The 26064-nt window shown below is 40.7% G+C and overlaps 1 protein-coding gene across 2 annotated transcripts; it reads left to right on the top strand.

Moving 5' to 3' along the window:
- The first annotated feature begins 2328 nt into the window (after positions 1-2328).
- LOC148999241 (disease resistance protein RUN1-like) lies at positions 2329-7297 on the top strand. Of its 2 annotated transcripts, none has more exons than XM_089141351.1 (3): positions 2329-2883; positions 2968-3492; positions 6361-7297. In XM_089141351.1, the coding sequence occupies exons 1-3, from the start codon at positions 2396-2398 to the stop codon at positions 6473-6475; spliced, it is 1128 nt and encodes a 375-aa protein (XP_088997477.1). In that variant the 5' UTR covers positions 2329-2395; the 3' UTR covers positions 6476-7297. The 2 variants fall into 2 exon arrangements, with proteins under 2 accessions (XP_088997477.1, XP_088997478.1); XM_089141352.1 differs by having other exon boundaries at positions 3106-3492.
- The last annotated feature ends 18767 nt before the right edge of the window (positions 7298-26064 follow it).

Genomic DNA, 26064 nt, shown 5'->3' on the forward strand with positions numbered 1-26064 from the left:
TACAGAGATCTGTACATGAAAAAGCTTTGTCATCCACAACTATCTGTTTCGTCAGATGGTTTATTACCAATAGGAACAGAAGGAAGCTCCATAATATATCCAGTAATTGTTAGCCAGAAAATGTAGAGACCTCAAGGATTTGTCTTCCAAGCCTACCACAGTGACCCGTGAAGTGAATAACTTAAATAGTATAGTCGAGAGGAAAGTTAAACAAGAATGAAGTAGAACAAAAACAGGGAATAACTCTGAAATAGACTACAATACTCATTCTTCACATTCTTTAGGACTTGTAATCCAGATCTTGAGATAGTGATGTTACAAGTGATGAAAGCGATTCCAACTTACCTGAAGCTTCATTTATCTTAGAAGTTCGAGCATTTGACGATTCTGACTCTAGAAAAATCCGCCAAAACTTTCCGAATCCTCGAAAGGTTCAAGTTCAACCATAGCTCCATTCTCTTCCGCAACTTTGGGGTTTCCATCTCCTTCCTTCAAAACCTCATTCATCCTCTGAAATTCTTCCAAAATCCCTAGGATTCCTTCAAAACCTCATTTGCCAATCCAAGATTAAAAAAAAAAAAAAAAAAAAAAAAAAAAGTGTATTCTAGTTCTAGATGTTAAAATATGACAATTAAGTTAGATAACTGAAAAAGTAAATACAAAAACCTTTAGAAATATGTCCAGATAATGTTTTTTCAGATGCAAGCCAACCCAATTGCCATTCATGATCAGAAATTGTTACATCACCCAGCTTCTTAAGTGCATCAGAATCAAAAGATACAGTTTTCTCCTACATATGTTAATTCATCTTAATGAGGAAACAATATACAAATGTTGAAGAAGAATCCAAAAATGTTCCAGAAGTGCGAAAGGAGAGATGCTACATAAACAAGAAGCTGAGAATATTTACAGGTTTGTAACTTCAAGAATATCAACGCAGAAAAATAAGATGGTAGGTGGTGGTCATTAAATTCTTAACTAAATTTCAAAGAAGTGTAACCACTGGAAATCAAAAGAAAATAAAATATTCAGCGGCAACCAAAATAGGGTAAAAATCCAACAGCAACAAACAAAACCCAATGCGTGAAAGTTGATTTGCGCTGAATAGATTACTTACATAAACCCAACAAAAACCTCCAATCTGCTAATCGCTGACGAAACTGGATCTTGATTAACACGCTTGCTCGCTGTCGCCGGAGAAGAGGCAGTTTATCGCAGGCTAGGGCATTCCATGATTTTCTTAGATGATGTTCTTGATGTTTCTTGAGAAACTCTATTTTGCCACAATCCAGAAGAGGGAGCGGTGAAAATCAAATAGAGGATTGGATCCATTGAAATGGAAGAGAATCAGAGGATGAAGAGGGTAAGTCGAAGAACAGCCCAAGACTTCTCTAACACGAAATGATTTGATCGAACCAAGTAATGGCTTTTGATTGTAAATTAGAAAACTTTAAAACCTAAAATGTAAAACAAATATGAAATTTGCGTTCATACCCCCGCTTTTTCATACTATCCGTCAGATATTAAAAATCCATGTGTCGCGTTCGCGGTGGTGAGCGGAGGATATACGCTCTGCCGCGAACAAAAATCCGAGACAAGTTTCCCTGAATCAAGGAAACTTATTTGGTGAAGTGGCAACCCAACTTTCTCACCACATGCCTTTTCAAAATCTCATAAAAAAGTGTAAGATTTTTTGGAAAAATATAGAAAAGTAAAATATGATATCAACAATTAATACTTTTTGCACTTTCTTTTCCTTTTATTTTCCCTCACTCTACTGCACATGGGGCTTACATTTTTTTTCCCCACCTCACCTTTGCAAACAATCGCCAGACTTAGGTTTGTCATATAATAGGCTTTATGGAACAAACGATACACTGGAATAAGGAAGGTATTGTATAATACACTGACGAACAGAATTAAACCCACAAGGATTACCAAAAAAAAAGAATTAAACCCACAAGTAATTTCTCCACTGAAAAGTGTTAGTCTTCTAGTGAGCAACCTTATGATGGTAGTTGTCGTTGACTTCCGCTGCCAAAACGTCCTGGCTTTGTATCCATGGTTTTGGCAGTACATTGCATTTCACTATCTTAAAGACTTCGTCAAAGATGCCTAGGGTTCGTGGCGAAACTTTATTAAAATAAATTACATAAACGACAAGGGAGTTAGTAATGCATTTGCAGTTTTATAATGGGAGAAAAGGCAATAAAATAAGACGCATGCCACCGACCACCATAGTTGAGTAATCGAGGTCTTCTGTAAAATCTATTCAATATTTTTTGTTTTTGGTTTTTAATTCAATATTCACTGTAAAGAACCTGAGATAAGACACTGAAACTCCATCGAGCCTCTCGGCGTCCTCTTTGCAGCTGCTACTGTTTACTGCAAATTCATGGCGGCACTCTCCCCGACCTCTAAAGAATTCACTAATTGTGATGTGTTCCTCAGTTATAAGGGTAACGATGATTGCGATAATTTTATTGGTTTCCTTCACAGAGATCTGAAAAGACTGGGGATCAAAGTGTATAAGCCTGACGAAGAGCTGCTGATCGGACAAGATATTTATCTCACTTTACGGGACATGATTCACCAATCCAAAATCTCCATCATTGTTTTCTCTGAAAACTACGCGGATAGCAAATGGTGCCTCCAAGAACTGCGGGAGATTGTTGAATGCCATAGATCTGAATCTAACGGTCAAATAATCCTGCCCATCTACTTCGACGTTGAACCAAGCCATGTTCGCAATCAAATGGGAAGTTTTGGAACTTCAATTGAGAGACACATGAAGGATTTTGATGAGATGACCGTAGAGGGCTGGAAGTATGCGCTTAGAGTGGTGGGGGATGTAAGGGGACTCGATCTCGGACGAGAAAATCGGTAACTGCGAACCCCAGTTTTTACCTTTTCTTTAGAGCTTCCCTTCATCTAGTCGTCTATTCATTCAGAAACTTATGTTTGCAGGGATCAATCAAGACTAGTGGATTTAGTCGTTAACTCGGTTTCAACTATACTGAATACGCAACCCGCGTTGAATTATGATGCGTTCCTCAGTTTCAGGGGCGTGGATACTCGCTGTAACTTTACTGCTTTCCTTTACAGAGAACTGAAAAGGGTGGGAATCAATGTGTTTATGGATAACGAAGGCCTCTGGGTTGGAGAAGAGATTGAACCGATGCTCTTAGAAGCAATCCAGAGTTCCAAAGTCTCCATCATTATCATCTCCGAACACTACGCAGGGAGCAAATGGTGCCTCGTCGAACTTGCTGAAATAGTTCGTTGCCATAAATCTGACGGTCAACAAATTCTGCCAGTATTCCTCGGTGTTGATCCAATGGATGTTCGCAATCTGACCGGAAACATTGAAACGTCATTTCAGAAACTCGAGGACAGAATTGATAAAGATAAAAAGCCCGACATCATACAGTGGAAGGATGCACTCAAAGTTGTAGGGGGGATAAGGGGAGCCACACTCCGACAAGTAAACGGGTAATTCTGAAATCCACTATCTTCTTTTGAGTAATCCTTGTTTTATTGGCTTTAAATCTTTGCAAGGCTTTAATGATTAATCGCTTATTCGCTTGGACTACATTTTGAAGCCAAAAGAAGACTAGTGTTTTTGAATTTAAGGTGAGAGATACACACAAGTAAATTCGAATACTCAGACCTTTCTCTAGTAGAGCTGGTTCTCTTGCACAGATCGTATTGTTGCGTCCAAAACTTGCCTTCTGCAACCTGGTTTGAGTGGTAACTACTATTGAAAAGATGGAGAGAAGAACTCTGATTTTTGATAATTACATTGCTTACCTAGATAGTTATGTCTTGTGTGTATAGTTATAAAGAAATTTGAAAAACTGGTATAATTTAGTTGAGAGAATATTCAAATTAAAAAATTGAATTCAAAAAATGAATTAAAAACTAAGAGATCCGTTATGCTTTTTGACTTGGTCTTTCATCCCCCTCAAACTCTGTATTGGTAGGTGCAAGAGTTTGTCTCTGTGCTTGAAAAAAGCTTGTGATTTTAAACCCTTAGTAAACACATTTGCAATTTGATCCTCTGACTGAACAAAGTGCACTTTTATGGTGTTGTTATGGACCAAGTCTCAGACAAAATGATCGTCCACTTCTATATGTTTTGTGTGAGCATGTAGCACTAGATTTGCAGTCATTTGTGTTACAAACAAATTATCGCAATAAGTTTTCATTCCTCTTGGAAGTTGTACTTGCAAATCACATAAAACATAAGAAAACCATAGTAATTCAGATGTTGTGATGGCAAGGGATTTGTACTCAGCTTCCGTACTTGATCTAGATATCGTAGGTTGTTTATTGGAAAATCACGATAATAAATTATCCCCAAGAAAAGTGCAAAACCCACTAGTTGATTGGTGTGCGTCTGGCATCCTGCCCAATCTACATTAGTGTAAGCAACCATGAAAAAAAGTTGGGTTGGTTTCAAGAGAACACTAGCATTAATAATATGCGTGACATAATGTAAAATATGTTTTGCTGCTTGTAAATGATCTTCCGTGGGAGATTGCATGAATTGACACACTTGATTGACTGCATAAGAAATATCTAGTCTAGTGATCGTTAGATATTGTAAGGCTCCTACTAATTGTTTGTATAGTGTTGATTAGGTAAGGGGTAACATGTTGTTGATGATAAATTTGTTCCAATTGCAATTGGTGAGCATGGCTTTGAAGTCTCCATACCTGTAGACTTTAATAGATCTAGAGAGTATTTACTTTGAGTGAGTAAAAGACCATCTAAACTTTGATTAGCCTCAATTCCCAAGAAGTAATGCAAGTGTCTCAAATGTATCATTTCAAATTCGTTACTCATGCTTTTAATGACTTCTTGAATTGCAACTTTATTGGCTCCTGTCAATATTATATCATCTACATATAAGATCAATACTATCACTATACCCTGGGTTGTGCATGTAAACATGGAAGAATCTGTCATGCTTTGCTTGAAACCTTCTCCTTGTAGGTATTTTTGAACCTGTGAAATCAAGCTCGTGGTACTTGCTTAAGACCATAAATTACTTTTTGTAGATGAAAAACATATGTTGGTTTAGATGTGGAAACAAATCCTGTGGTTGTTCCATATAAACATCTTCTAATAAGGTGCCATTCAAGAAGGCATTTTTGGTTTTGTCACTAGAAGGTTAATTACAAAACTCACGCTCATTATCATTTTGGACTTGTTTGGTTTTGTATCCAACGGGTGGTTTTTCTCTTGTTATTCATATTGAAAATTGCAGCTCCACACCCATGCTATTAGGGTGACTACAAACAATAAACGAAAGGTACAATATATGGAAGTACAACATATGGAAAGATTTCAAATACAATAGAGAAATCAATCAAACCAAACTAGGAAAGTGGAAGGAGGGGATCATATACAAAGAATTCAAATTAGGGACAGCTAGAGATAAGAACGAAAAATGATCGTCATCATGTCTTATAGATTTGACTATTTCTTGAGAAAGTTCTCTACGCTACTCTCCAACTTACAAAGCACTACTACCCTTTGTTTGTCATGTTGGGTTTTCTTATCGAAAACAATGTTTAGAGGAAACCCAATACCCTGATCCCCATACAAATAAGAACTCTACCCTAATACGAGTAATTGATCCAAAACCAATCGTAATTATGACTATAGTCAAACTCAAATTTTATAGACTTGCAAAATACAAGAACCGAACGTCACCGCACATTTGATTGTCATACACTCTTGCTACCATGGTACACAGTCCAAAAAAAGTGGATGGGCTATTTCACTGTGGAGTTGTTACATACCTCTCCATAGAAGAGACTTTCATAAATTAATTATTGTGTCATCATGTTTTTATTTATCTTATATGATTCTTTGCTTCGATTTTGAACATAGCATATTTTAGACTCTCTAACATGTTTAGTTTTGTTTTTTATTTATCTATCATATGATTCTTTTCTTCATTTTGAACATAGCATATTATAGATTCTCTAACATTTTTTTTTTCTGGGTGGGGTGGAATTTATCAAAAGAAGAATTTATTAGGAAACAGCACCACCGGGTTGCATCAATATGCATCCACCAATTTCTATTTTCTCATGGGTATTATGAGGTGATCATTTTGTGGTCAGCTATGTTTAGACATTGGTATTCATCACACACAAGACTAGGTGGTGTTCTTTTTGTCTCTTTTTGTTTTTAATTTTCGTTTTGGTAATAAAAGTGGTGTTCTTTTTCTCAAAATATTTATTATTCATTTCTATAGTCGCTTTGTTTTTGGGTTGAAATTCCTTTCTTTAGTCACACTTATGAGTTTAACGATGTCCATCGTGTTTTATCTTTCAATAATTGCAGGGATTATTCAGAGCTTGTGGATATAGTTGTAAACCTCGTTTTAAGGGGACTGTATCGAGACGAATGGTTGGACCAGAATCAAGACGAATTGTTGGACCAGTCAGTATCTAGATGAATGGTCGAACCAAATTCGCTATAGAGATTATTGGGAAGAATTATCGCCTGACTGATATTTATGTTTGGATTGTAGGATTATATGATGTATTGTTTGCTTTCCTTCGTTAAGGTTACATTTAATGTTTGTGCCGCGGAAAAAAATAATAGAAAAAAGAAACTTGCATTAATGCTATGATTGCGTGGCTTACCAGTATCACTATAACTCAACAGTTCTGTGTGTCTTAAGGCTTTCTTTAGATTCTTTGCATGGCTTGGCACATCAGGACTTACTTTAAGCACTGTTTGTTTGCTAGAATAAAGGTTTGGGTGGAAAAAAGTTGAAAAAAAAAATATTTCATAAAATTTCAAAAGTGTTACTCGTTTGATTCATTGGAGTGAGAAAGTAAGGGTTATATGGCAATGATTTTGTGTCAAATTGAGCATGCACTGCAATCTTGTATGGTTGGACATAGATGAGCACATTTCTCTGGTAAAATTGACACAAAATCTTGTATGATATGTAGAAAATTAGGGTACAAAATGGGCACTTTTTATTTTTATTTTTAATAAAATAAGTCCCATATGACTTCTTTAGGTATCCAATGTGGGTCTCCATACTCTTGAAACTTTTTGTAAGCAACTTGCTCGTCGCGGATGTAGTTATGCATAGCACAACAAGCAATGACAATTTTGGCTTAAGTACGTAATGTAAACCTGTGACGCATTTTAGCGAAAATTGAAAACCTGCTCTTTAAGCTGTGCTGTATTAAAACAAATTGCCACCCTCTTCTTGTTGGGAATTGAGATTGTTTTGCTCACTTATACATCTGTCATGTAAGACGACTGAAATACATCAGATTGCATTTTTGGTGTTCCTTTGCTTTTTCTTCCTTACATCATATGATATAAAATTCTGAAATGGTTGTTTAAATTGGAAATCAGAACCAACATGAGTTTTATATATATGCCCATTTTGTTTGAGTGATTTGAAACAAGAATGTTGGTGCAGATATTACAGCCATGGTCTTTTTCTTTTTGTTCCAGAGCAAAACTGATGGCATACTATGAAGTGATGTTCAGGCTAATGCAATTGTGCTTGCATCAGTTGCTAACAATGTTAAATTAAGAGTTAAGAATTGATGAGGATGAAATAACACTGAACTGGGTCCAACCTTGGTCGGGTCATTCACTCCAGTTGGAAACGGGCTCAACCACGGTCGGGTCAAGAAACCCCGTCGGGAAGCTCAATCAGTAAGTGACGTGAGGGCAAAGAAACCTGAGCGGTTAAAAGAAACATCAACCCATGAAATTCAGGATGCACAATTGTGACACAGAAGGTATCCCACACCAGTATGGAATGAGGATCGTGCTAGAAAAGGTAACTACCGTTACCACTAAAAGAAGGGTAAAACCTTAGGATTGAGTGGCTACAAAAGGAGGGCAATGATCGATCCAATGATGGAAAACCATAGGTAAATCCTATATAAACTAAAAGGCCACACACCACGAAGGTAACTGAATCGTTTTCCCTCCATTATCATTTTCCATTTTAGCTCTGCAACTAGCCAGAGCTCTGTGGTGATCCATTACTGATTTAGCCTTCGGAGGTGGCCACTCGATCGTGTTGTCGGGCCACATCTAAGCCATGGTGCCATCTATGGGAAATACTTCAAAAAGCCATGGTGGATACCAGATATACAATTTTGAGGAATTAGAATCCTCCTCCAGGAGGAAATCCTCCTAATGGAGATCATGTTCGTGATGGAGAAATCCGTGAAGAAGAAGAAGTTGCCATAGGTGTGAAATCCCACCTAACCCTAACCTGGAGACCCTGTTTGTTTTGGATGAAGAAGTGACTTGATTGATGTTTGACTTAGAAGTTGGAGTTTGAGTTCAGTGTTGATACCTTTGGAAGGTCTTAGGAAGTCAGGTCAGACCTTTTCCTAAGTTGGTTGAGGACCCAAGTGTTGGTTTTGACCTTGGAGATCCAAAATTCAGCCAGTTGGCAAAGGGAGACCCTTTGGTCAACCGCTCCCTTGGTCGATACCATCAACCAAGCACCATCGACCAAAGCAGCTCCAGAAACAGAATTGTTCTAATTTTGGAAGTTTTGAATTCTGGATATCTATATATATGTAATTTCGGTCTAAACCTAGATACTTTGCCTTTTAACTATTGGAGAACGTGGGAAGAACCCTAGAGCCTCCTCCTCAAGCCAGGGAAGATCCCTAAGCATTCAACCAAGTTCCTAGATTTCTCTTCTACAAGGTTACTTTTCAATCTCTTTCTTCTCTTATCTATTCTCTCAATTATATTTTCTTGTTGTTTTGATTATGAGGAAGGGATTACACTACTGTAATGACCCAACCTCTGTCCTCCTTAGTCTTAGAGTGAATCCCCATTCACTCTATGCTTCCTTGAAGCCATATGGTGATTTTCTATAGTTTTAATCTAGTATTGATGCCATGATCTACTCTTGCTATAGTTTACTATTCTAATATGTGTAAGATCTGTTCCTTAGTAGCTTCTTATGAATGATCTACTGTTTTCTATCCTTTTGAATGAATCCCCATTCATTCTTGCATTTCCGTGATGATCCATGGTTTAGGCCTAATAGGTGTTTTATTAGAATTCTTTTCCGGTGATCTTATTAGATGTTTAGACCTTCATAGATAGCCTTAGTATATTGTTTTAGAATTTTTCCTGTTAATTTTGGAGTGTTACGATGTTTTCGGCGAGTTTCCGATCAAAATTGGAGATTCTGTCCATACATTGTCTTCTTGGTCGATCCTGCTTGGTCGATGCATCGACCAAAGGACCATTGACCAAGCATATTGATGACAACAGCTTTCCCTATTTTGTCTCCATTTCGACTCCGATCTTTTGGATTTGTTTCTTATGACCTATACATGTTTGTTTAAGGTTGTGATGCGTCCAAGATCTGCTCAGCCCTTAGATTTCCTGAGAATGACCTGCAAAACAAAGCGTCAGATGTGGCCCGACCGATGGGGTCGGGAGTCCACCTCCGAAGGCTAAGTCAGTTGATGAACTTAATCACAAATGGCTCTACTAGAACACAGAGCTAAGGAATGAATAATTGGAATCCGATTCAGATAGTAAGCATATGAGTGTTCACGTCTAAGTGTGTGTATATCCTTCCCTTGTGGGGAGGTGATGTTTATATAGAGTGTACCTTCGAATCTTCTTCATTGGATGTATTTGAGCCTTCTTCGGATAATCATTGGATCTCAACAGATAGATCCGTTGAGTGATAGTGATGCGTCCAAAATCTGCTCAGCCCTTATATCTCCTTGGAGTGACCTGCAAAATGAAAGCATTAGATGTGGCTCGACCGCTGGGGTCGGGAGTCCACCTCCGAAGGCTAAGTCAGTCGATGAACTTAATCACAAACGGCTCTGCTAGACGCACAAAGCTAAGGAATGAATAACTGGAATATGATCTAGATCGTAAGCATCTGAGTGTTTACGTCCAAAGGTGTGTGTATGGATCTGGTGTCCTCCTTACCTCGTAGGTAAGTAAGGTTTATATAGAGTGCACCTTCGAATCTTCTTCGTTGGATGCATTTGAGCCTTCTTCGGATAGTCGTTGGATTCTAACAGTTAGATCCGTTGAGCGATAGACTTCTACTAGTTTGAACTAGTAGAGGACTCCTGAGATAACCTTACGGTTATCCGATGATTATCCCTTCAATAGCGATAAGTGACAGCCACCAAGTTGAGTTTGCCATCATTAGGTTAATTAACCTAATCCATTAGTCGAATTAGGGCGTGCCTGTAGCCGATTTAGTTTTCTTCCTCTGCAAGCTATCTCCTGGACCCGGCTCGCACTGAAGCTAGTCGATTCCCTCCGCCTCGACCAGGGTCGAGGGTCAAACCAAGTATAAACCAGGTTCGATCATATTTCCTCCATATCACGATCCCCCTAGACCAAGCGTTTGGTCGATCCCGAGGGCTTGGTTTTTAACTGGGTTCTTCATCAAGCAATAGTCTTTGCGTATCCCACTAAATGTCATATCACATTTAATGCGGTGATCACTTTTCCTCGAGCGTTGTGAGGACAATGCCACACGTCTTATTGCAGTCGACTGATCGTGGCTCACGTAACCCAAGCGATGGTTTCCGAACTCCTGTTTTGGTTTCGTGAGTTCAAACTTTCAAACCAACTCTAAATCTCGATTGTCGATGCTGAATCAATCTCGATCGTTCACGTCCTCGAACACTCGTGTGGGTGCTTAAAAGCGGTTCGTTGTCTTCGTAGGTTTCATTTTTCTTGTCTGGAATTTTGAAACATCGTTGTTTGCTTTGCGCCTTCTCGTTCTCAAGCTTTTGCCTCACTGAATTAGTAAGTTTACTGATCCCTTTGCTTTTTACCTTACTGAAGCTTTAGTAATGGAGGATAATAGGGTTTCTTCTTCCCTGGTTCTCAGCGTCAGTAATAGTAGCGGTAACGAGGCCTTTGCTTCCCTTCCTTCTATGCAGTCGGATAGTGATAATAAAACCCTAACTTCTCTTTGGCGTGAATTCACAGAAGTTACCCATAAAAGATTAGAAAGAAAAGCTGAGACTTCTTCCGCCTTTCCTGAGTCTGGACCATCTAAGACTCCTAGGGTGACCGCCGAGTCTTTTGGGCAGTCAAAACAAACTTCCAGGTCTAAAGGTGGACCTGGTTCTATTCCCTCCTCTTACAAGGAGAAAACCCTTCTTTCGGCCATCCAGGGTTTTGATTTTCCTCCTTATCATCTTAGGGTTCCTAACCCTGATGAAAGAGTTGATTCGACCCTTCCGAGCGAATTTTCCCTATACATAGATGCACTGGAAAGCAGAGTTTATTTTCCCTTTTTCAATCCTTTGTTTGTAGCCATCTTGAATCACTGGGACATTTGCCCTAGAATGCTCCTTCCCAATAGCTGGCATCTTATCGTCGGCTTCTTGGGTTTATGCGTTGAACTTGGCCTTACGCCTTCTTTTGCTCTTATTGTGCACTTTCATCTTCTTTCTATTTCCCATCCTCCTGGTTGGGTTGTGCTCTCCAAGCGTAATAAGACTGAGCTTGACTGGAGGGGCAGCATTCTCGCCAAAGAAACTTGCCCTTCCAATCACAAAGGATGGCGCGAACGATACTTTTTTTGTCGAGCGCCTCAGTCAGATCTCAACTTCCCAACCATCTGGAAACAGTATACTTCATACTCTGAAAGTAACCGGGTCCTTCCCTTATCCAAAGAAGACGAGACGGCCATCAAGAAGATCAAATCAATTCCATAGTATCAGGAGATACATGGACTTGAGGTGGAGTACAACTCCATCCTTCAGTATTGGGGATTGGCTCATTGTGAGCTTTTTAACCATCATCCTTCAATTTTCTAAGAGTGATATGTCTTTTTGCAATTTTGATTCTTGTTCTTCTTTGCAATGCCACCAAGAATGAACCCTGAGCATCTTTAGGCAAAGGCTACCAGGGCCGTTGTGAAAGCTAAGCAACGGTTGCCCCGAGCCTTAACTGCCGAACAAGAGGTTTCTGTTCCCTCTCTCGACCCTTCTTACAAGGGTATCAGGAACTTAAAGCCCGTGGTTGATGCTTTGGGAAAAGGAAAAAAACCAATGGTGGAGAGGCCAAATATCTCCTCCGCTGCTCGAACAAAAAGGAAGCACGATACAGTTGATGCTTCTTCCCATAAAAAATCCAAAAATACTGAAGATTATGAGGAGGTCTTCATGCCTCAGTGGACACTGAAGTAGACTGATAGGGTGACATAGGACCCTGAAAAAGTCACAGAATGGAGTTCCCTCAGTCTTCTGCCGGCTGATCGTCAGGACTTTGAAGCCGTGAACGATGATGCTCTTGTTAGTCAGTCCACCAGGTATCGGCCTTCCTGATCTTTCATTGATTGTTTTTCAAAATCTCTTATGATTTCTTCTGATAATCTCTTCATCCCCAGGAATGTTGTATTGAACTTTTATCAACACATGGAAGCATTGAGCCGGGTTGGTCGTAATGGCTCCTTGCTTGCAAACTGTGAAGAGAATTTGGCGAAGGCCAATTCTGAAATAGACCGGCTGATGGAAGCAGCCAAGGAGCTGCAGATGAAGCATGATGAGGAGATGAGCTCCTTAAAAAAGGCCCTCAACTCTTCAAAGGCCCGCGCTGTTGTTGTCGAGCGCGAGGCTAAGAAGCAGAAAGCAGCTGCCACGTTGTTCGGTGATAGACTTGAGCTTAAGTCCATAGAGAACGACAATATACTGAAGATGGCAGTCCCTAGCAAACCAGAGCATATCAAGCCGGGGCTTCGAAAGGATTGTGTTCGGAAGTACCTGAACAATGTTCCTTTCGCTAACCTGCTGGGCACCTTCAACATCCAAGCTTACCGCTTGGGGCAAAATGATGTTTGGGAAAAGATCCTCGGATCTATCCCTTCCTTCGATACAACTCCCTTTCGTGAGGTGTGTCACGAGGGGGTCTTCGGGAAGCTTAAGTTGGACTTCCCTAACTGGGCTTTGGAAGAGGATGATCCTTTTCCAACTGGCCCGAAATATGAGGAATATCTTACTGACGAACCACCCCTCCAAGAAGAAAAATCACAGGCTGCCGCTGAAAAGGACCCTGATAATGACAATCCTGAGGAAGGCTCTCCAAAAGACCCCGATAATGACGATCTTGAGAAAGGCTCTCCTGTGCAGGACTCTTCGGGTGATAGTGAGGGAGAAGCGTAGAGAGTTATTCTTTTTCTTTCTTCTTCTTCTTCTTCTTCTATTTTTATTTTTATTTTTTATTTATTTATTTATTTATTTATTTATTTTTTGTTGTTGTTGTAAAGATTGATCCTCCTCATTAATGAAAAAAGACTTTTTTAATGATTGCCTCAATATTTCCTCATCTCCTATCCGAAAGCTTGTCTTGAAAATCAAATATAAATGATAAAACTTATCACTTAACTTCGTATACCTTGACGGGGGATAATCTTTAAGATATCATGAAGAGACGTTCGGGAAAGATGCTTTAGCCTCTATTCCCCATTGCTCCTTCATTTATTGCAAAGTCCACACGTTTTCCTTCATTTGTATACCATTCACTTCTTTCAATGAATTGGTAATACAACCATTATTTAAATGGTGGCGCGATGGTTTGAGGTATTCTCGTATTAGGTGCATATTTCCACATGGCTTCCTTATGACCGTTGATCTTGCTTGTTGAGGAATTCGAAGCATTTATTTGATCTGGGCCTTTGGTTGCCTTTGGCTCTCAACCGTCGCCTCATTACTTGAGGCTATTTAAGTCCTTCAAGGGTACTCTCCATCTATCCTGCTATCTACAAGTTAGATTTGCAAAATGACATTCCGTCTTCTTGCTTTGCATCCGTATTCCTCGTACTCCAACAATATTTTCTATCAACTTCTGAACAAGTGAGTTTTTTTTTTGCTTTGTCCATCACAAATCTCCTCTCCTTCCCCCTGAGTGAACTCCACAATAGTAATACTTGGGGTTTACTTGATGGGTATTTTGAGTAGTCCATATCTGACAGAGAACTAGGGTTTTCCCTTTTTCTTTATGTTGTTGGATTTTCATACTGATACGGCTTTTTCTGTACTTGCAGTGCCTCCCAGAATTGATCCGAACTTTATTAGGGTGAAGTCCTGCAAGAAAACTGTTCCAGCATTGACGGAGGTTTTGGCCAATGAGGTGATTTCATCTGGTGAATCATCTAAGCATAAGGAGACTGCTATTGGTGAATCTTCAGGTCAAATTCCCACAGTTTCTACTGATGCCTCTCCTATGCTCCCTCCGCCTGAAGAGATTGCTCGGTCTTCCCAGGAAGATCTTGATCACTTCGTCGCTGATGGTGTTGCTGATGCCCCTGCCGAAGAGATCATTCGGGCCTCTCCGAGGGAGACTCTTCGGACATCAGAGGCAACTATGTTAGCATCTGATGAATGCGCGGCCCCAGCAGGTGCTACTTCTATTTCCAACTTTAGAGCTTGTTTGGCATCCTCTTCCCCTCCTTCTTTGGAGCCGGAGGATTTTGCCACTAGGAAGCGTCGTCGGTTGGTGGAGGATGCAACTCACCCTTCTCTTGATGTAGCTCATCCTTCTCCTCCTTCGAGGAGGTCTGAATTAGTGTCAAACGAGTTTGACAAAGTGTTGGAGTGGTGCACTGTTACTCAAATGTCTAGCCAGAGTAGAGTTCTTTCCAAACTTCCAGACGATGACTTTATGAAGTCACTGGTGATGTAAGTTTTTCTTCATTTTCCTTTTGATGCTGAAGATTATTCTTTTGCTCCCGACTAACTCGGAAGTCATTTGCAAAGTCTCACTGGGAACTTCCACAACCAAGTGGAAGCAGCCTCTAGACTCAGAAACTGAGTAATGAAGTTTGCAGGCTTAGGGAAGACTCCAAAGCCAAAGACGATGAGATTGCTCGCCTTAGGAAATTAGCTTGGGAGGTTGCAGGAGAAAAGAACTCGTGATTGAGCATCTCCATTCAGACTTGGATGATGCCAGGGAGAAGATCAGGCGACTGGAGCAAGAAGCGGGAAAGTCAGGGGCTAAAGGATCTAAAGCGTTACCTCAAAGGCAAGTTGTCATTCCTTTGCCCGAATCCCTTCCAACTGACGTTCGTAGAGCCTGCATCTTCAGGTATTTACACAGTAAACCCTTTGTTGACATGCTGAATGCTTATAACTTGCAGGTGTACCAGGATGACGAGAACGAAGTATGGGAATCAATACTAAGGAAAGATCCTCATTTGGATCTTCTTGGGCATAGCCAATTTGTGTGCCAAATGCCTGGTTCGGCACACTTTTGCTGAATCAGCACACTAATTTCAATCCGGTTTACCATACAAAATTTTAGTGATTTCTGTGCCAAAATGGGCAAATCACATAGAATAAGTGTGTAAGAATCGTTACCATACAACCCCATGCTTTTTCAAAAAGAAGACAAACTTCCTTAAATTAATGTTTGAGGTGACATGCTAACTTTTCCATCCCATGCCTTTTCAAAAGTTTTTTTTTTTTTTTCTCATTTTGCCCACTTAAGTTGGGTCCAAACTCTTGTTTGCCCACTTGAGTGGTTAATATTTCAGTTCGCCCAAGCTGGTGAACTTGAAATATTACAAAAAACTTAATATTAATTTTCTATTAACTTTAAATTAAAATTACCATTTTGCCCATGGGGTGAAGGAAAGTATTTTACAAAATTTTATTTAATTTTTTCAAATTTAAGAAAGAACTCTCTATTCTTTAACCAGGAAAATCATCGGAGAAAGAAAGAAAAAAAACACTGGCGATGGGAGTTAGACAAGGGAGAAGCAGATTTCAATCTAGGAAGGTCTTCTAGATCTTGGAGCGGAGCTCATCTTTAATTTTTTTAAGTATAGAGGCAATCAATGTTTGTTTATGGAAAAAGTGTTACAAGCCATGGAAGAAGCGGGCCAACAGGAAGACGAAGAGTGGGGAGCATTTCTCACTTCTTTTCTGTTCTTCGCATTTCTTGGGGAGCGTTTTAATTGAAAACCCATTAAATTAAAATAATAAGTGGTTTTTTCTATCTCATATTTGGAACTTAGTTGCACCATAGAAACCTCTTGATCAAATTGAAGAAGAACCAATCAAGGAAGCATGATTACTTGTCTTTTCCTATTCTGGTTGTTTTTTAATGCTTCTCCACTTTATTGCCTTTTTAATTCAACATGTTTCATCTGTGGATTTGACCCTCGAGCATTGGAGAAGTATATATCTTTCTACATCCAAAAAACACGGGCGCATTACAGTCCGAACACCTCCTCGAGCATGAAGCGCACTTTATCTTCTCACTTTCACATCTCCCCCACTACGGAGTTGGACATTAATCTTGGCATTCCTCTCATTTCAGGTAAGCTCAAGAAGAAGCAATGTGTTTCATTGCTATCTAGAGTCCATAACTGACTTCAACATTCGCGAGCTAAGTATTTGTCTTATGCGGGGGAAAAGGTTCTTATCCAATCCACGTTAGCTGCCATGCCCACCCATTTTATGTCATGCTTCCAGCTCCCTGCCTCGATCACAAACACTCTTGACAAGCTTTCTCGGGATTTTTTCTGGTCTAATGGTACTGGTACATAAGGGCATGTTCATACCATCTCATGGGATCATATTTGTCACTTGACTAGAGGAGGTGACCTCAATCTCAAGCAAAGTGCTGCTTTTAACCTCGCTCTTCTGTCTCGGAAGGCATGGGAATTACTTAACCCCTCTGAATTGCTTTGGGGTAGATTAATGAAACACAAATACATCAAGCAAGGCACCTTTCTAGATGCAACCTCTCCCCCTTCTGCTTCCTGGGGATGGAAATCACTACTTAAAGCTCGGGAGCTCTTACGCATGGTCTATTTCTTCAAATTGGAGATGGTACCCAAGCTAGTCCATGGAATCTTAATTGGGTACCAAATCAGTCTCCTGATAGGGGTTGCTTTCCAACCGCCTATCTCCCCATAAAGGTCTCAGAATTCATCAATTCTGCAACAACCTCTTGTTATCAGAAAAGGTACTCGATTGGTGGCCTGCTGACTTAGCAATCAAAATTCTCAGCATCCCAATCCCCCTCTTCCCACAGGCTGATCGCTTCATTTGGCAGCCCACTTCCTCTGGTAAGTTCATTGTCAATTTAGCTTACCGGTTAGCAAATTCTTCGCCCCCCACCCCACTTGTACCCAATTTTAATTGGCTTAGGCTTTGGCACCTACCCCTTCCTCCTAGAATTCTCTTCTTGTTGTGGAAAACTGTTATGGGGAAACTACCTACGGCATATTTGCTCCATCAGAGAGGTAGTCGTGTACAGCTCAATTGTCACTTTTGTGGCCATTACCCCTTTTCGGTACAACACCTCTTTATCATGTGCCCTTTCACCACCCACTTATGGCACTCTCTTAACCTTCATCGATGGGATCCCACATGCCCATTCAAACTACAAATTCAAGCCCTTACCACGTAACCTGCCGGCTCTTCCTCTCACCAACAGCAGCCCTTCACACCCTTATAGCCCTTTCAGCCCTTTGGGGATACTATAATACGATTATCCACTCTTCTACCTGCTCCCCCCCCCAAAAGATTCTAGAAGCCATGTTGCGTTTACAATACGTGATCCATGCGTTTTCCCCCAACCCCTCTTCACCTCCCTAGTAAACCTATCTCTCTCATCAGGTGGGAACCTCCACCCTCGGGAAGATCAAATTAAATGTTGACGGCTCTTCATTTAGTAATCCAACATGCTTAGGGATTGGTGGTCTAGCTCGGGATTCTTGTCATTGGGTGGTGTTTGCTTTTGGACAAGGAATGGGCTCTCAGGACTTGCTTACAGCCGAGGCACAAGCAGTTTGTTGCATACTTTGCCTCGCTCTCGACTTCCAGATAACACATATCCAAGTGGAAAGCGATAACCAGTCGCTTGTTCTTTCCATTACAAATCTGGAATATTCTGGAAGTTGGAAAATCTCACATCTCTTTTCAAACATCCGTAGGATGGCAGCATCTTTTATTGAATGTTCTTTCTCCTACATCCCTCGTGAAGCCAATTTTGCAGCCGATGAACTTCCTAAATTAGCGGCTTGCACACAGGATTGGTTTATGTTCCATTTCTCCCCACCCCCCTTTTTAGCTTGGGTTTTACTCTTTGACTTTTTAATGTGTAAGATCCCTAGGAGATTTGAGTTAAATAAATAAAGCTTTCATTTTCCCACCAAAAAAAAAAAAGTTTATATCTTTCTGCATCTCTTTGCCACTCCTTTGTATCAATAGCATCTTTCTCGACTCATTAACTTCACCAAGAAATTAGAGAATGGAAGAATCGTCTACACCGTAGGAAATTATACTTTTACATTACAAGATGGGGAGGTTTGATCTCTCACACAAGTTAGACAATTGCTCAGAACTCTCTTTCGTTTGCTAGATTGGATTTACTCTTTGATCTAGAGGGAGATAAAGGTACCAGTAGGGAGATGAACGTACACAGCGACAACGATGTTCACCTCCAAGGGAACACGATAGTGTAAAACCTTGCTGTAGCCCCAATCTGGAAGCATTATGTGCCTTGGCTTTGATTCACTTAGGTTGCGTTTGTTTGCTAGAATAAAAGTGGGGTGGGAAAAAAAAGTTGGAAAATTTCTTGAAAAATAAAATTTTCATTTAAATCTTAAAAGTATAGTTTGTTTGGTTGCTTGGGGTGGAAAAGTTAGAGACAAACTTTCTTAAATTAGGGGAACTTGTCTAGTAATGTAGCAAACTAACTTTCCCACCCCAAGCTTTTTCAAAACCCCACAAAATATGTGAAACTTTGTAGAAAAGTGTAGAAAACAAAAAAGTGGGACCCACAATTAACACTTTTTACAAAATCCTTTCGTTTCTTTTTCTTCTCCCTCACTGCACTACACATGGGGCTTACATATATTTTTTTTCTCACTCCTTTTTCCCCACCTCACTTTTGCAAACAAACGCAGCCTTAAGAGGTGTGAATTAGGAGTTCTTTTGTAAATTTGAAAACTTAATCAAGTTTTGTTATTTAAATAAATTTATAATTCCTTTCACCCCCTTCACTCGGTGGACAAAATGATAATTTTAAAGTCAAAGTTAATAGAAAACTAACATGTGTTGGATTTTTTTGTAATATTCAAAATTCACTAAATTAGGCAAACTGAATATTGGTCATTTAACTATTTAAGTGGGCAAACCATAGTTTGGGCCCAACTTAAGTTATTGTTTGGCCACTTAAAATGAAATAAAATAAAATAAAATTTTATAAAATCTAAAAAATAGGTAAAATTTTGTGAAAAAAAATATAAAAAACAATAAAATAGGATTCACATTTATCACTTTTTTACAAAATGCCTTCTTCTTTTTTTCCTTCTGGCTCACCCCATTGCATATGGGCCTACCTATTTATTTTTTCCACATCCCAACTTTGCAAAAAGGGTGCCTAAGTGATATGGAGAAAATATGATCGAACCGGGTTCATACTTGGTTTGACCCTTGACCCTGGTCGAGACGGAAGGAATCGACTCGCTCCCGAGCGAAACGGATCCAGAAGATAGCTTGCTGAGGAGGAAAACTAATTCAGCAACAAGCACGCCCTAATCCAACTTATGGATTAGGTTAATTGCCCTAATGATGGCAGGCACAAATTGACGGCTCACGGGGATAATCATCACATAACCTAAAGGTTATCTCAAGAGTCCTCTACTAGTCCAAACTAGTAGAAGTCTATCGCTCAACGGATCTAAATGTTAAGATCCAACGACTACCCGAAGAAGGCTCGAGTATATCCAACGAAGGAGATTCAAAGGTACACTCTATATAAACCTCACTGCCATACGAGGTGAGGGACTCAGATTCACATACACACTGGTAGACGTAAATTATCATAAGCTTACGATCTAGATCACCTTTCCCAGTCTTTCATTCCTTAGCTCTATGCTTCTAGCAGAGCCATTTGTGATTAAGTTCATCAACTAACTTAGCCTTCGAAGGTGGACTCCCGACCCCAGTGGTCGGGCCACGTCTGACGCTTTCGTTTTGCAGGTTATCACGAGGAGATCTAAGGGCTGAGCAGATTTTGGACGCATCATTTGGCGCCGTCTGTGGGAAAGACTTGTAAAACCATGGTGACTAGATCAGCAGCAGCCGCTGCATAGCGCGATTCCGGTGTTCAAATCCCTGGAGTGAATAATCCAGACATTCCCCAGGGAAGCCAACATCCTCTTGAAGTAGATGGTGGTCAGGGAGGACATAATCCTCCAGATACATTCCAAGATCAATTAAATCAGATGAAGATTCAACTCTTGGAGGTGATTCAAGCACTCCGCGTGCTCACCAGATGAGTGGTATTACCACAAGAACCTAATCATCGCGATTTAGGGAGGCGTGCATTGCCACATGATCAAAGGTTGGCTGAAGATCGGAATATCGGTCAGAACTTTCGTGAAGGTGACCGAGGGCCTAGGAGAATTGACGATCAACCTAGGCGGGACGACGGTTCGACATACCACAGGAAAGTACAACCGATTCAAATACAAGGTTGGATACGGGGGTGAGGACTCACTCACCAACTGTCAGAAGAACTGTTCGTGATGATCGAGCAGTTCGCGATGAGCGGAATGTTCGTGATGGACGGGCCATTCGTGATGGTCGAATAGCTCGTGAAGATCGTATTTTTCGAGGTCGTGATCATATTGCTGAAGATCACCTGACCCAAATTGGTCAGGAATTGGCCAACATCAATCAGAAATTAGGGCAATTGGCTAAGGGAAGGATAACTGAGGATATTTACTCAGTTATTCAGAAAACCCCCTTTGCCGAGCCAATTGCGGGATATCAGTTTCCCCACAACTTCCGTTTGCCTACCTTTTCTACATTCGATGGCTCCGGAGACTCAACGGCCCACATTGGCTATTACCAACAGACCATGGCAGTTTCAGGTAATTCTGATGAAATTTTATGCAAGGTTTTTGGTTCATCTTTAACCGGAGCAGCACAAAAGTGGTTTTTGAACCTCCCATCTTGAAGGATCGTAAACTTTGATGAATTGGCGCGCAAATTCATAGGGCGATTCCAGAGTGGAATACAGGTCAAGAAAACGGAAGAAACCTTGTTTACTGTCAGACAAGGAAAAAGCGAATCGATCAGAGAGTTTCTGAAAAGATTCAACAAAGTAACGATGGAGATAGAAAATTTGGATGAGCAAGTAGCCAAAACTGCTCTATTCACCGGACTCACTAACCGAAAACTCCTGGAGTTATTACTATAGGATATGCCTGCAACTTATGCTGGGTTGGTATAGAGATGCCAGAAGTAGGCCGAAGTCATGGAGATCTTAGAAGCGCCAAGGAGACAATAAAGCCTCCACTAAGAAACAGAAGGCTCCTGAGCAGAAGTAGAAGCCAAAGAAGAATGTTCGCGATTGGGTTGGAAAATCTCCGGCTTGGCGCCAGAGGTCTCCCGGTAAAAGTGAGTATACTCCATTGAATGCTCCTCAGGCTGATATTCTAAATATCATCAAAAGGTGAAATATTTTGAAGTGGCCACCTAAAATTCCTTTGAAGCCTGGAGAGCAGCAGGATCGAGAAAAATATTGCCGATTCCACAAGGACTATGGTCATTATACAAATGACTGTCGTCATCTAAAAGCAGATATTGAGAGATTAATATCTCAGGGACACTTGTCCAATTTTGTTAGTAAAAGAAGGGAGGAGCCACGTGAGCCACGCGGGGCTGCCCCTAAAAGGGATCGTTCGGTTAGTTCAGAACGATCAAAGGAGGCTCTGAAGTCTAAGAAAGGCAAGGAGGTGATTGATGCTACTCGATCACCGATCCTTACAATTTTCGGAGGACCAGAGCCCAAATCACTCCGGAGTTTAAAGACAAAATCCAAATTTATCGGAATCGGAGAGACGCAGAAGCAGAAGAAGCCAAACGGTGAAGATTCTATCACCTTTGGTGAGGAGGATGAAAGAGTCGTTTGTCTACCTCATGATGATGCCATAGTCATCAAAGTAGAGATTGCACGCCGAGAAGTGCATAGAGTTTTGGTTGATACAGGGTCTGCAGCTGACCTAATTTCGTATGAAGTGTATCAAAAGCTGAAGGTGGATGAGGACTTGATGGAGCCTTCATCCATGCATTTATATGGTTTTGCAGGATCATCTGCAGTGGCGGGAGGATCTGTCTAGTTGGACTTATCTATTGGAAGTTTTCCTAAGGAAATGACCGTCCGAATCAATTTTTTGGTGGTTCGGGAACTGCCAGCTTATAATGTTATCCTCAGGCGACCATCTTTATCCAAGATAGGGGCTATTGTTTCGACGAAACACCTGAAGATAAAATTCCCGACTGACATGGGAATTGGTCAAGTTTCCTCTGACCAGAGGATCTCTCGGCAATGTTACATTGCCTATTTAAAAGACAAAGAAGGCCCGAGGAAGGTGATTGCCCTACCTATAGAAGTTTGGGATGATCGGGAAGAAGCAGAAATGCAAAGGCCCGAGCCAGTGGAAAAGCTGGAACAAATCCAACTGTGTACCGAGGATGAAAATAAGATTACTTATATCGGGTTTGAGCAGTTGGAGGAATTCAAGGATGAGTTGAAGTTGTTTCTTCAACAGAATAATGACGTATTCGCATGGTTTGCCGAAGACATGCCAGGAATTGATCGGGCTGTCGCAGAGCACAAACTCTGGATAGATCTGAAGGTGAAACCAGTGATCCAGAAAAGGAGAAATTTCTCCATTGAAAAATACGAAGCTGTTCGGGGCGAAGTTGAAAAATTGAAGAATTCTGGTTTCATAGTACCAATTGAATGCCCAACTTGGTTAGCCAACGTGGTAATGGTAAAAAAGGCAAATGGGAAGTGGAGGATGTGTACAGACTACACAGATCTCAACAAGGCTTGCCCTAAAGATTGTTATCCATTACCTCAGATTGACCTCTTGATAGATGCGACTGCAGGATATGAAACTCTAAGTTTCATGGATGCCTACTCAGGGTATAATCAAATCCTTATGAATAAGGAAGATGAGAAGTTTACGACTTTCATGACTGATCGTGAAAGCTACTATTACAAAGTCATGCCATTTGGCCTGAAAAATGCAGGAGCTACATATCAGAGGGCCGTCAACAAGATTTGCAAGGACTTAACTGGGAAGAATGTTGAAGCTTATGTTGACGACATGCTAGTAAAGAGCTTTACAAGAGAAAATCATATAGCAGATTTAACTGAGGTATTCTCAGTGCTGAGAAAGTATCGAATGAAGCTGAACCCAGAAAAGTGCGCCTTTGGAGTTTCTTTAGGCAAATTTTTGGGCTTCATGGTGTCATAGAGAGGTATTGAGGCTAATCCTGCCAAAATACAAGCTCTTATTGACATGGAGGCTCCCAAAACTGTTCGTGATGTACAGTGTTTAACAGGGAGAATTGCCGCTTTGAATCGATTCATCTCCAAGTCTGGAGAGAAGTGTTTGCCATTCTTCAAGGCACTCAAAGATTTGAGGGGCAGCAAGGAAGCAAAATGGACTGAAGAATGCCAGAAAGCTTTCGAGGAGTTAAAGGAGGCACTAGGACAACCACCAATTTTGTCCCGACCAGAGAAGGGGGAAATATTACAGCTATATCCAGCGGTGTCCCTTTCAGCGGTCAGTGCAGTACTTGTTCGTGAGAAATATAAGAAACAGTGGCCGATTTACTATGTGAGTCACGTATTACTTGATGCGGAGACGCGATATTCGCAGATTGAAAAGCAGGCTCTGGCTCTCATGATGGCCGCCAGGAAGCTAGGGCCATATTTCCAGCCTCATCCAATAGAGGTATTTACAACTTTTCCTCTTAGTAAAGTTCTTAATAAACCTGATTTGTCTGGAAGGATGGTGGCCTGGTCGGTTGAACTCAGTGAGTTCCAAGTGAGCTTTAAGCCCAGAACGGCAATCAAAGCTCAGGCCCTTGCCGATTTTGTAGTAGAAACTACTGCACCAATGGAGACCATCATTGAAGATCCCATTATACCAACCACTTGGGAAGTATATGTGGATGGTTCGAGTAATAAAGATGGAGCAGGAGCTGGAATTCTATTGAAAAGTCCAGCAGGATTTATCATTCGATATGCTTTGAGATTTGCATTCGAAGCAAGTAATAACGAAGCAGAATATGAAGCCCTGATAGCTGGACTTCGGTTGTCAAAAGCATTGTCTATTGCAGATGTTACTATTTATAGTGACTCTCAACTTATAGTCAACCAAGTCCAGGGGGAGTATGGTATTAAAGAACCACGCTTGTAGAACTATCAAGAGATTGTGTAGGCATTTCAAAAGCAATTTCATAATTTGAAGGTATCTCAGATTTCGAGGACTGAGAATACAATGGCAGATGAGCTATCCCGATTAGCCAATGCCAAAGAAAAAAATCTAGACCCTTCGGTCTACATTGAAGAGATAACATTTCCAAGTTATCATGAGAAAGAAATTTCTTATGTTGAAGCAGAGCGTTGCTGGATGGATCCGATAATCGAGTATCTGAGAGATGACAAATTACCTGAGGATCCAAAAGAGGCAAGATTGATCAAGAAACGATCAGCAAGGTTTGTCATTCAGAATGGGAGACTATACAAAAGATCTTATTCTGGACCCCTTATGAGATGTATAGGTCCCGAAGGAGCAAAATCAACTTTGGCTGAAGTTCATAAAGGAATTTGTGGTGCTCACATGGGTGGACGAGCCCTGGCACACAAAATTCTAAGAATTGGTTTATATTGGCCTAAGATCCAAGAGGCTGCTATGGAATATGTTCGTCGATGTAGCAATTGTCAAATTCATGCTACAGTATCAAAGCGCCCAGCAGAAACCATGACTTCGATTCTAGATCCCATCCCCTTTGCGATGTGGGGAATTGATATCATGGGTAAATTCACCAAGGCGTCGGGTGGATGGGAATATCTGATAGTAGCAATTGATTACTTCACGAAATGGGTTGAAGCCAGCGCCCTGGCAACAATTACTGAGAAAAAAGTGGAGAAATTTGTGCTTGAGTCAATCATATATCGCTTTGGGATTCCAAATATTATTGTCACTGACCATGGTACTCAGTTCAATTGTCCACAATTCGAGCAATTTTGTGGAACTTATATGATCGAGCATCGTATGTCCTCAGTGGCATACCCCCAGAGCAATGGACAAGTAGAAGTTACTAACCGAACGCTACTGGAAGGGATAAAGAGAAGACTTGAAGCTAACAAGGCTTTATGGGTCGAAGAACTTCATAATGTACTGTGGGCTTATAGAACTACGGTTCGAACACCCACAGGAGAAACTCCATTCAGGTTAGCATACGGGTCCGAAGCATTGGCACCTGTGGAGATAATGGCGGGGACATTACGGGATCGAGAGTTCGAGGAAAAAGCGAACGAGCAAGGACTGCTTGATAGTCTTGATTTGTTGGATGAAGTTCGGGCAAAGGCAATAGCACGAACTCAACATTATCAAAGAAGGATAGCGTCTCATTATAATACCCGAGTGAAGAATCGTCGGTATTTAGCCGGAGATTTGGTGTTGAGAAACACCTTAGCTTCAGACCCACGCCACCAAAGAAAATTGGACCCGTCCTGGGAAGGACCTTATATGGTTGTAAAACCAGTCGGTTCAGGAGCTTACAGGCTAAAGAACATCAACACCCAGAAAGAGTTGGATCGTTCGTGGAATGCCAGGCATCTCAAAATTTTTTATCCTTGATGATGAATTCAATTTTGTTCGTGATATAAACATTTTCAACTCAATCAATGCAATTATTGGCTTTCAAAAAATTATCTTTTGATTGGGGGGCATCATACACCACATTTAAGAACAAGATCCGACTATAAGGCATCGGATGAAAATCCGTATGGGTCCTTCAACACTTATGGAATTTTTTCGGAATTTCTTAAGTCAAGGCATCGGATGAAAATCCGAGTGAGTTCCTTCCGCAAGGCGTCGGTTTGAAACCCGAGTAAGTTCCTTCAAGACTTATTGAATTTTCGAAATATCCTTAAGTAAAGGCATCGGTTTAAAACCCGATTGAGTTCCTTCTCAGACTTATTGTATTTCTCCGG

The sequence above is a fragment of the Hakea prostrata genome, unplaced genomic scaffold (assembly GCF_041222555.1).
Source record: "Hakea prostrata isolate BN-2017 unplaced genomic scaffold, UWA_Hpros_2 contig_21, whole genome shotgun sequence".
Classification (NCBI taxonomy): domain Eukaryota; kingdom Viridiplantae; phylum Streptophyta; class Magnoliopsida; order Proteales; family Proteaceae; genus Hakea; species Hakea prostrata.

What these genes read in the sequence shown, in the direction of transcription:
- LOC148999241 (XM_089141351.1), top strand. Translation starts at nt 2,396, where the DNA reads ATGGCGGCACTCTCCCCGACCTCTAAAGAATTCACTAATTGTGATGTG. An exon ending in GATCTCGGACGAGAAAATCG is followed by an intron (nt 2,884 to 2,967) that starts GTAACTGCGAAC and finishes TTATGTTTGCAG; the next exon opens with GGATCAATCAAGACTAGTGG. An exon ending in ACACTCCGACAAGTAAACGG is followed by an intron (nt 3,493 to 6,360) that starts GTAATTCTGAAA and finishes CAATAATTGCAG; the next exon opens with GGATTATTCAGAGCTTGTGG.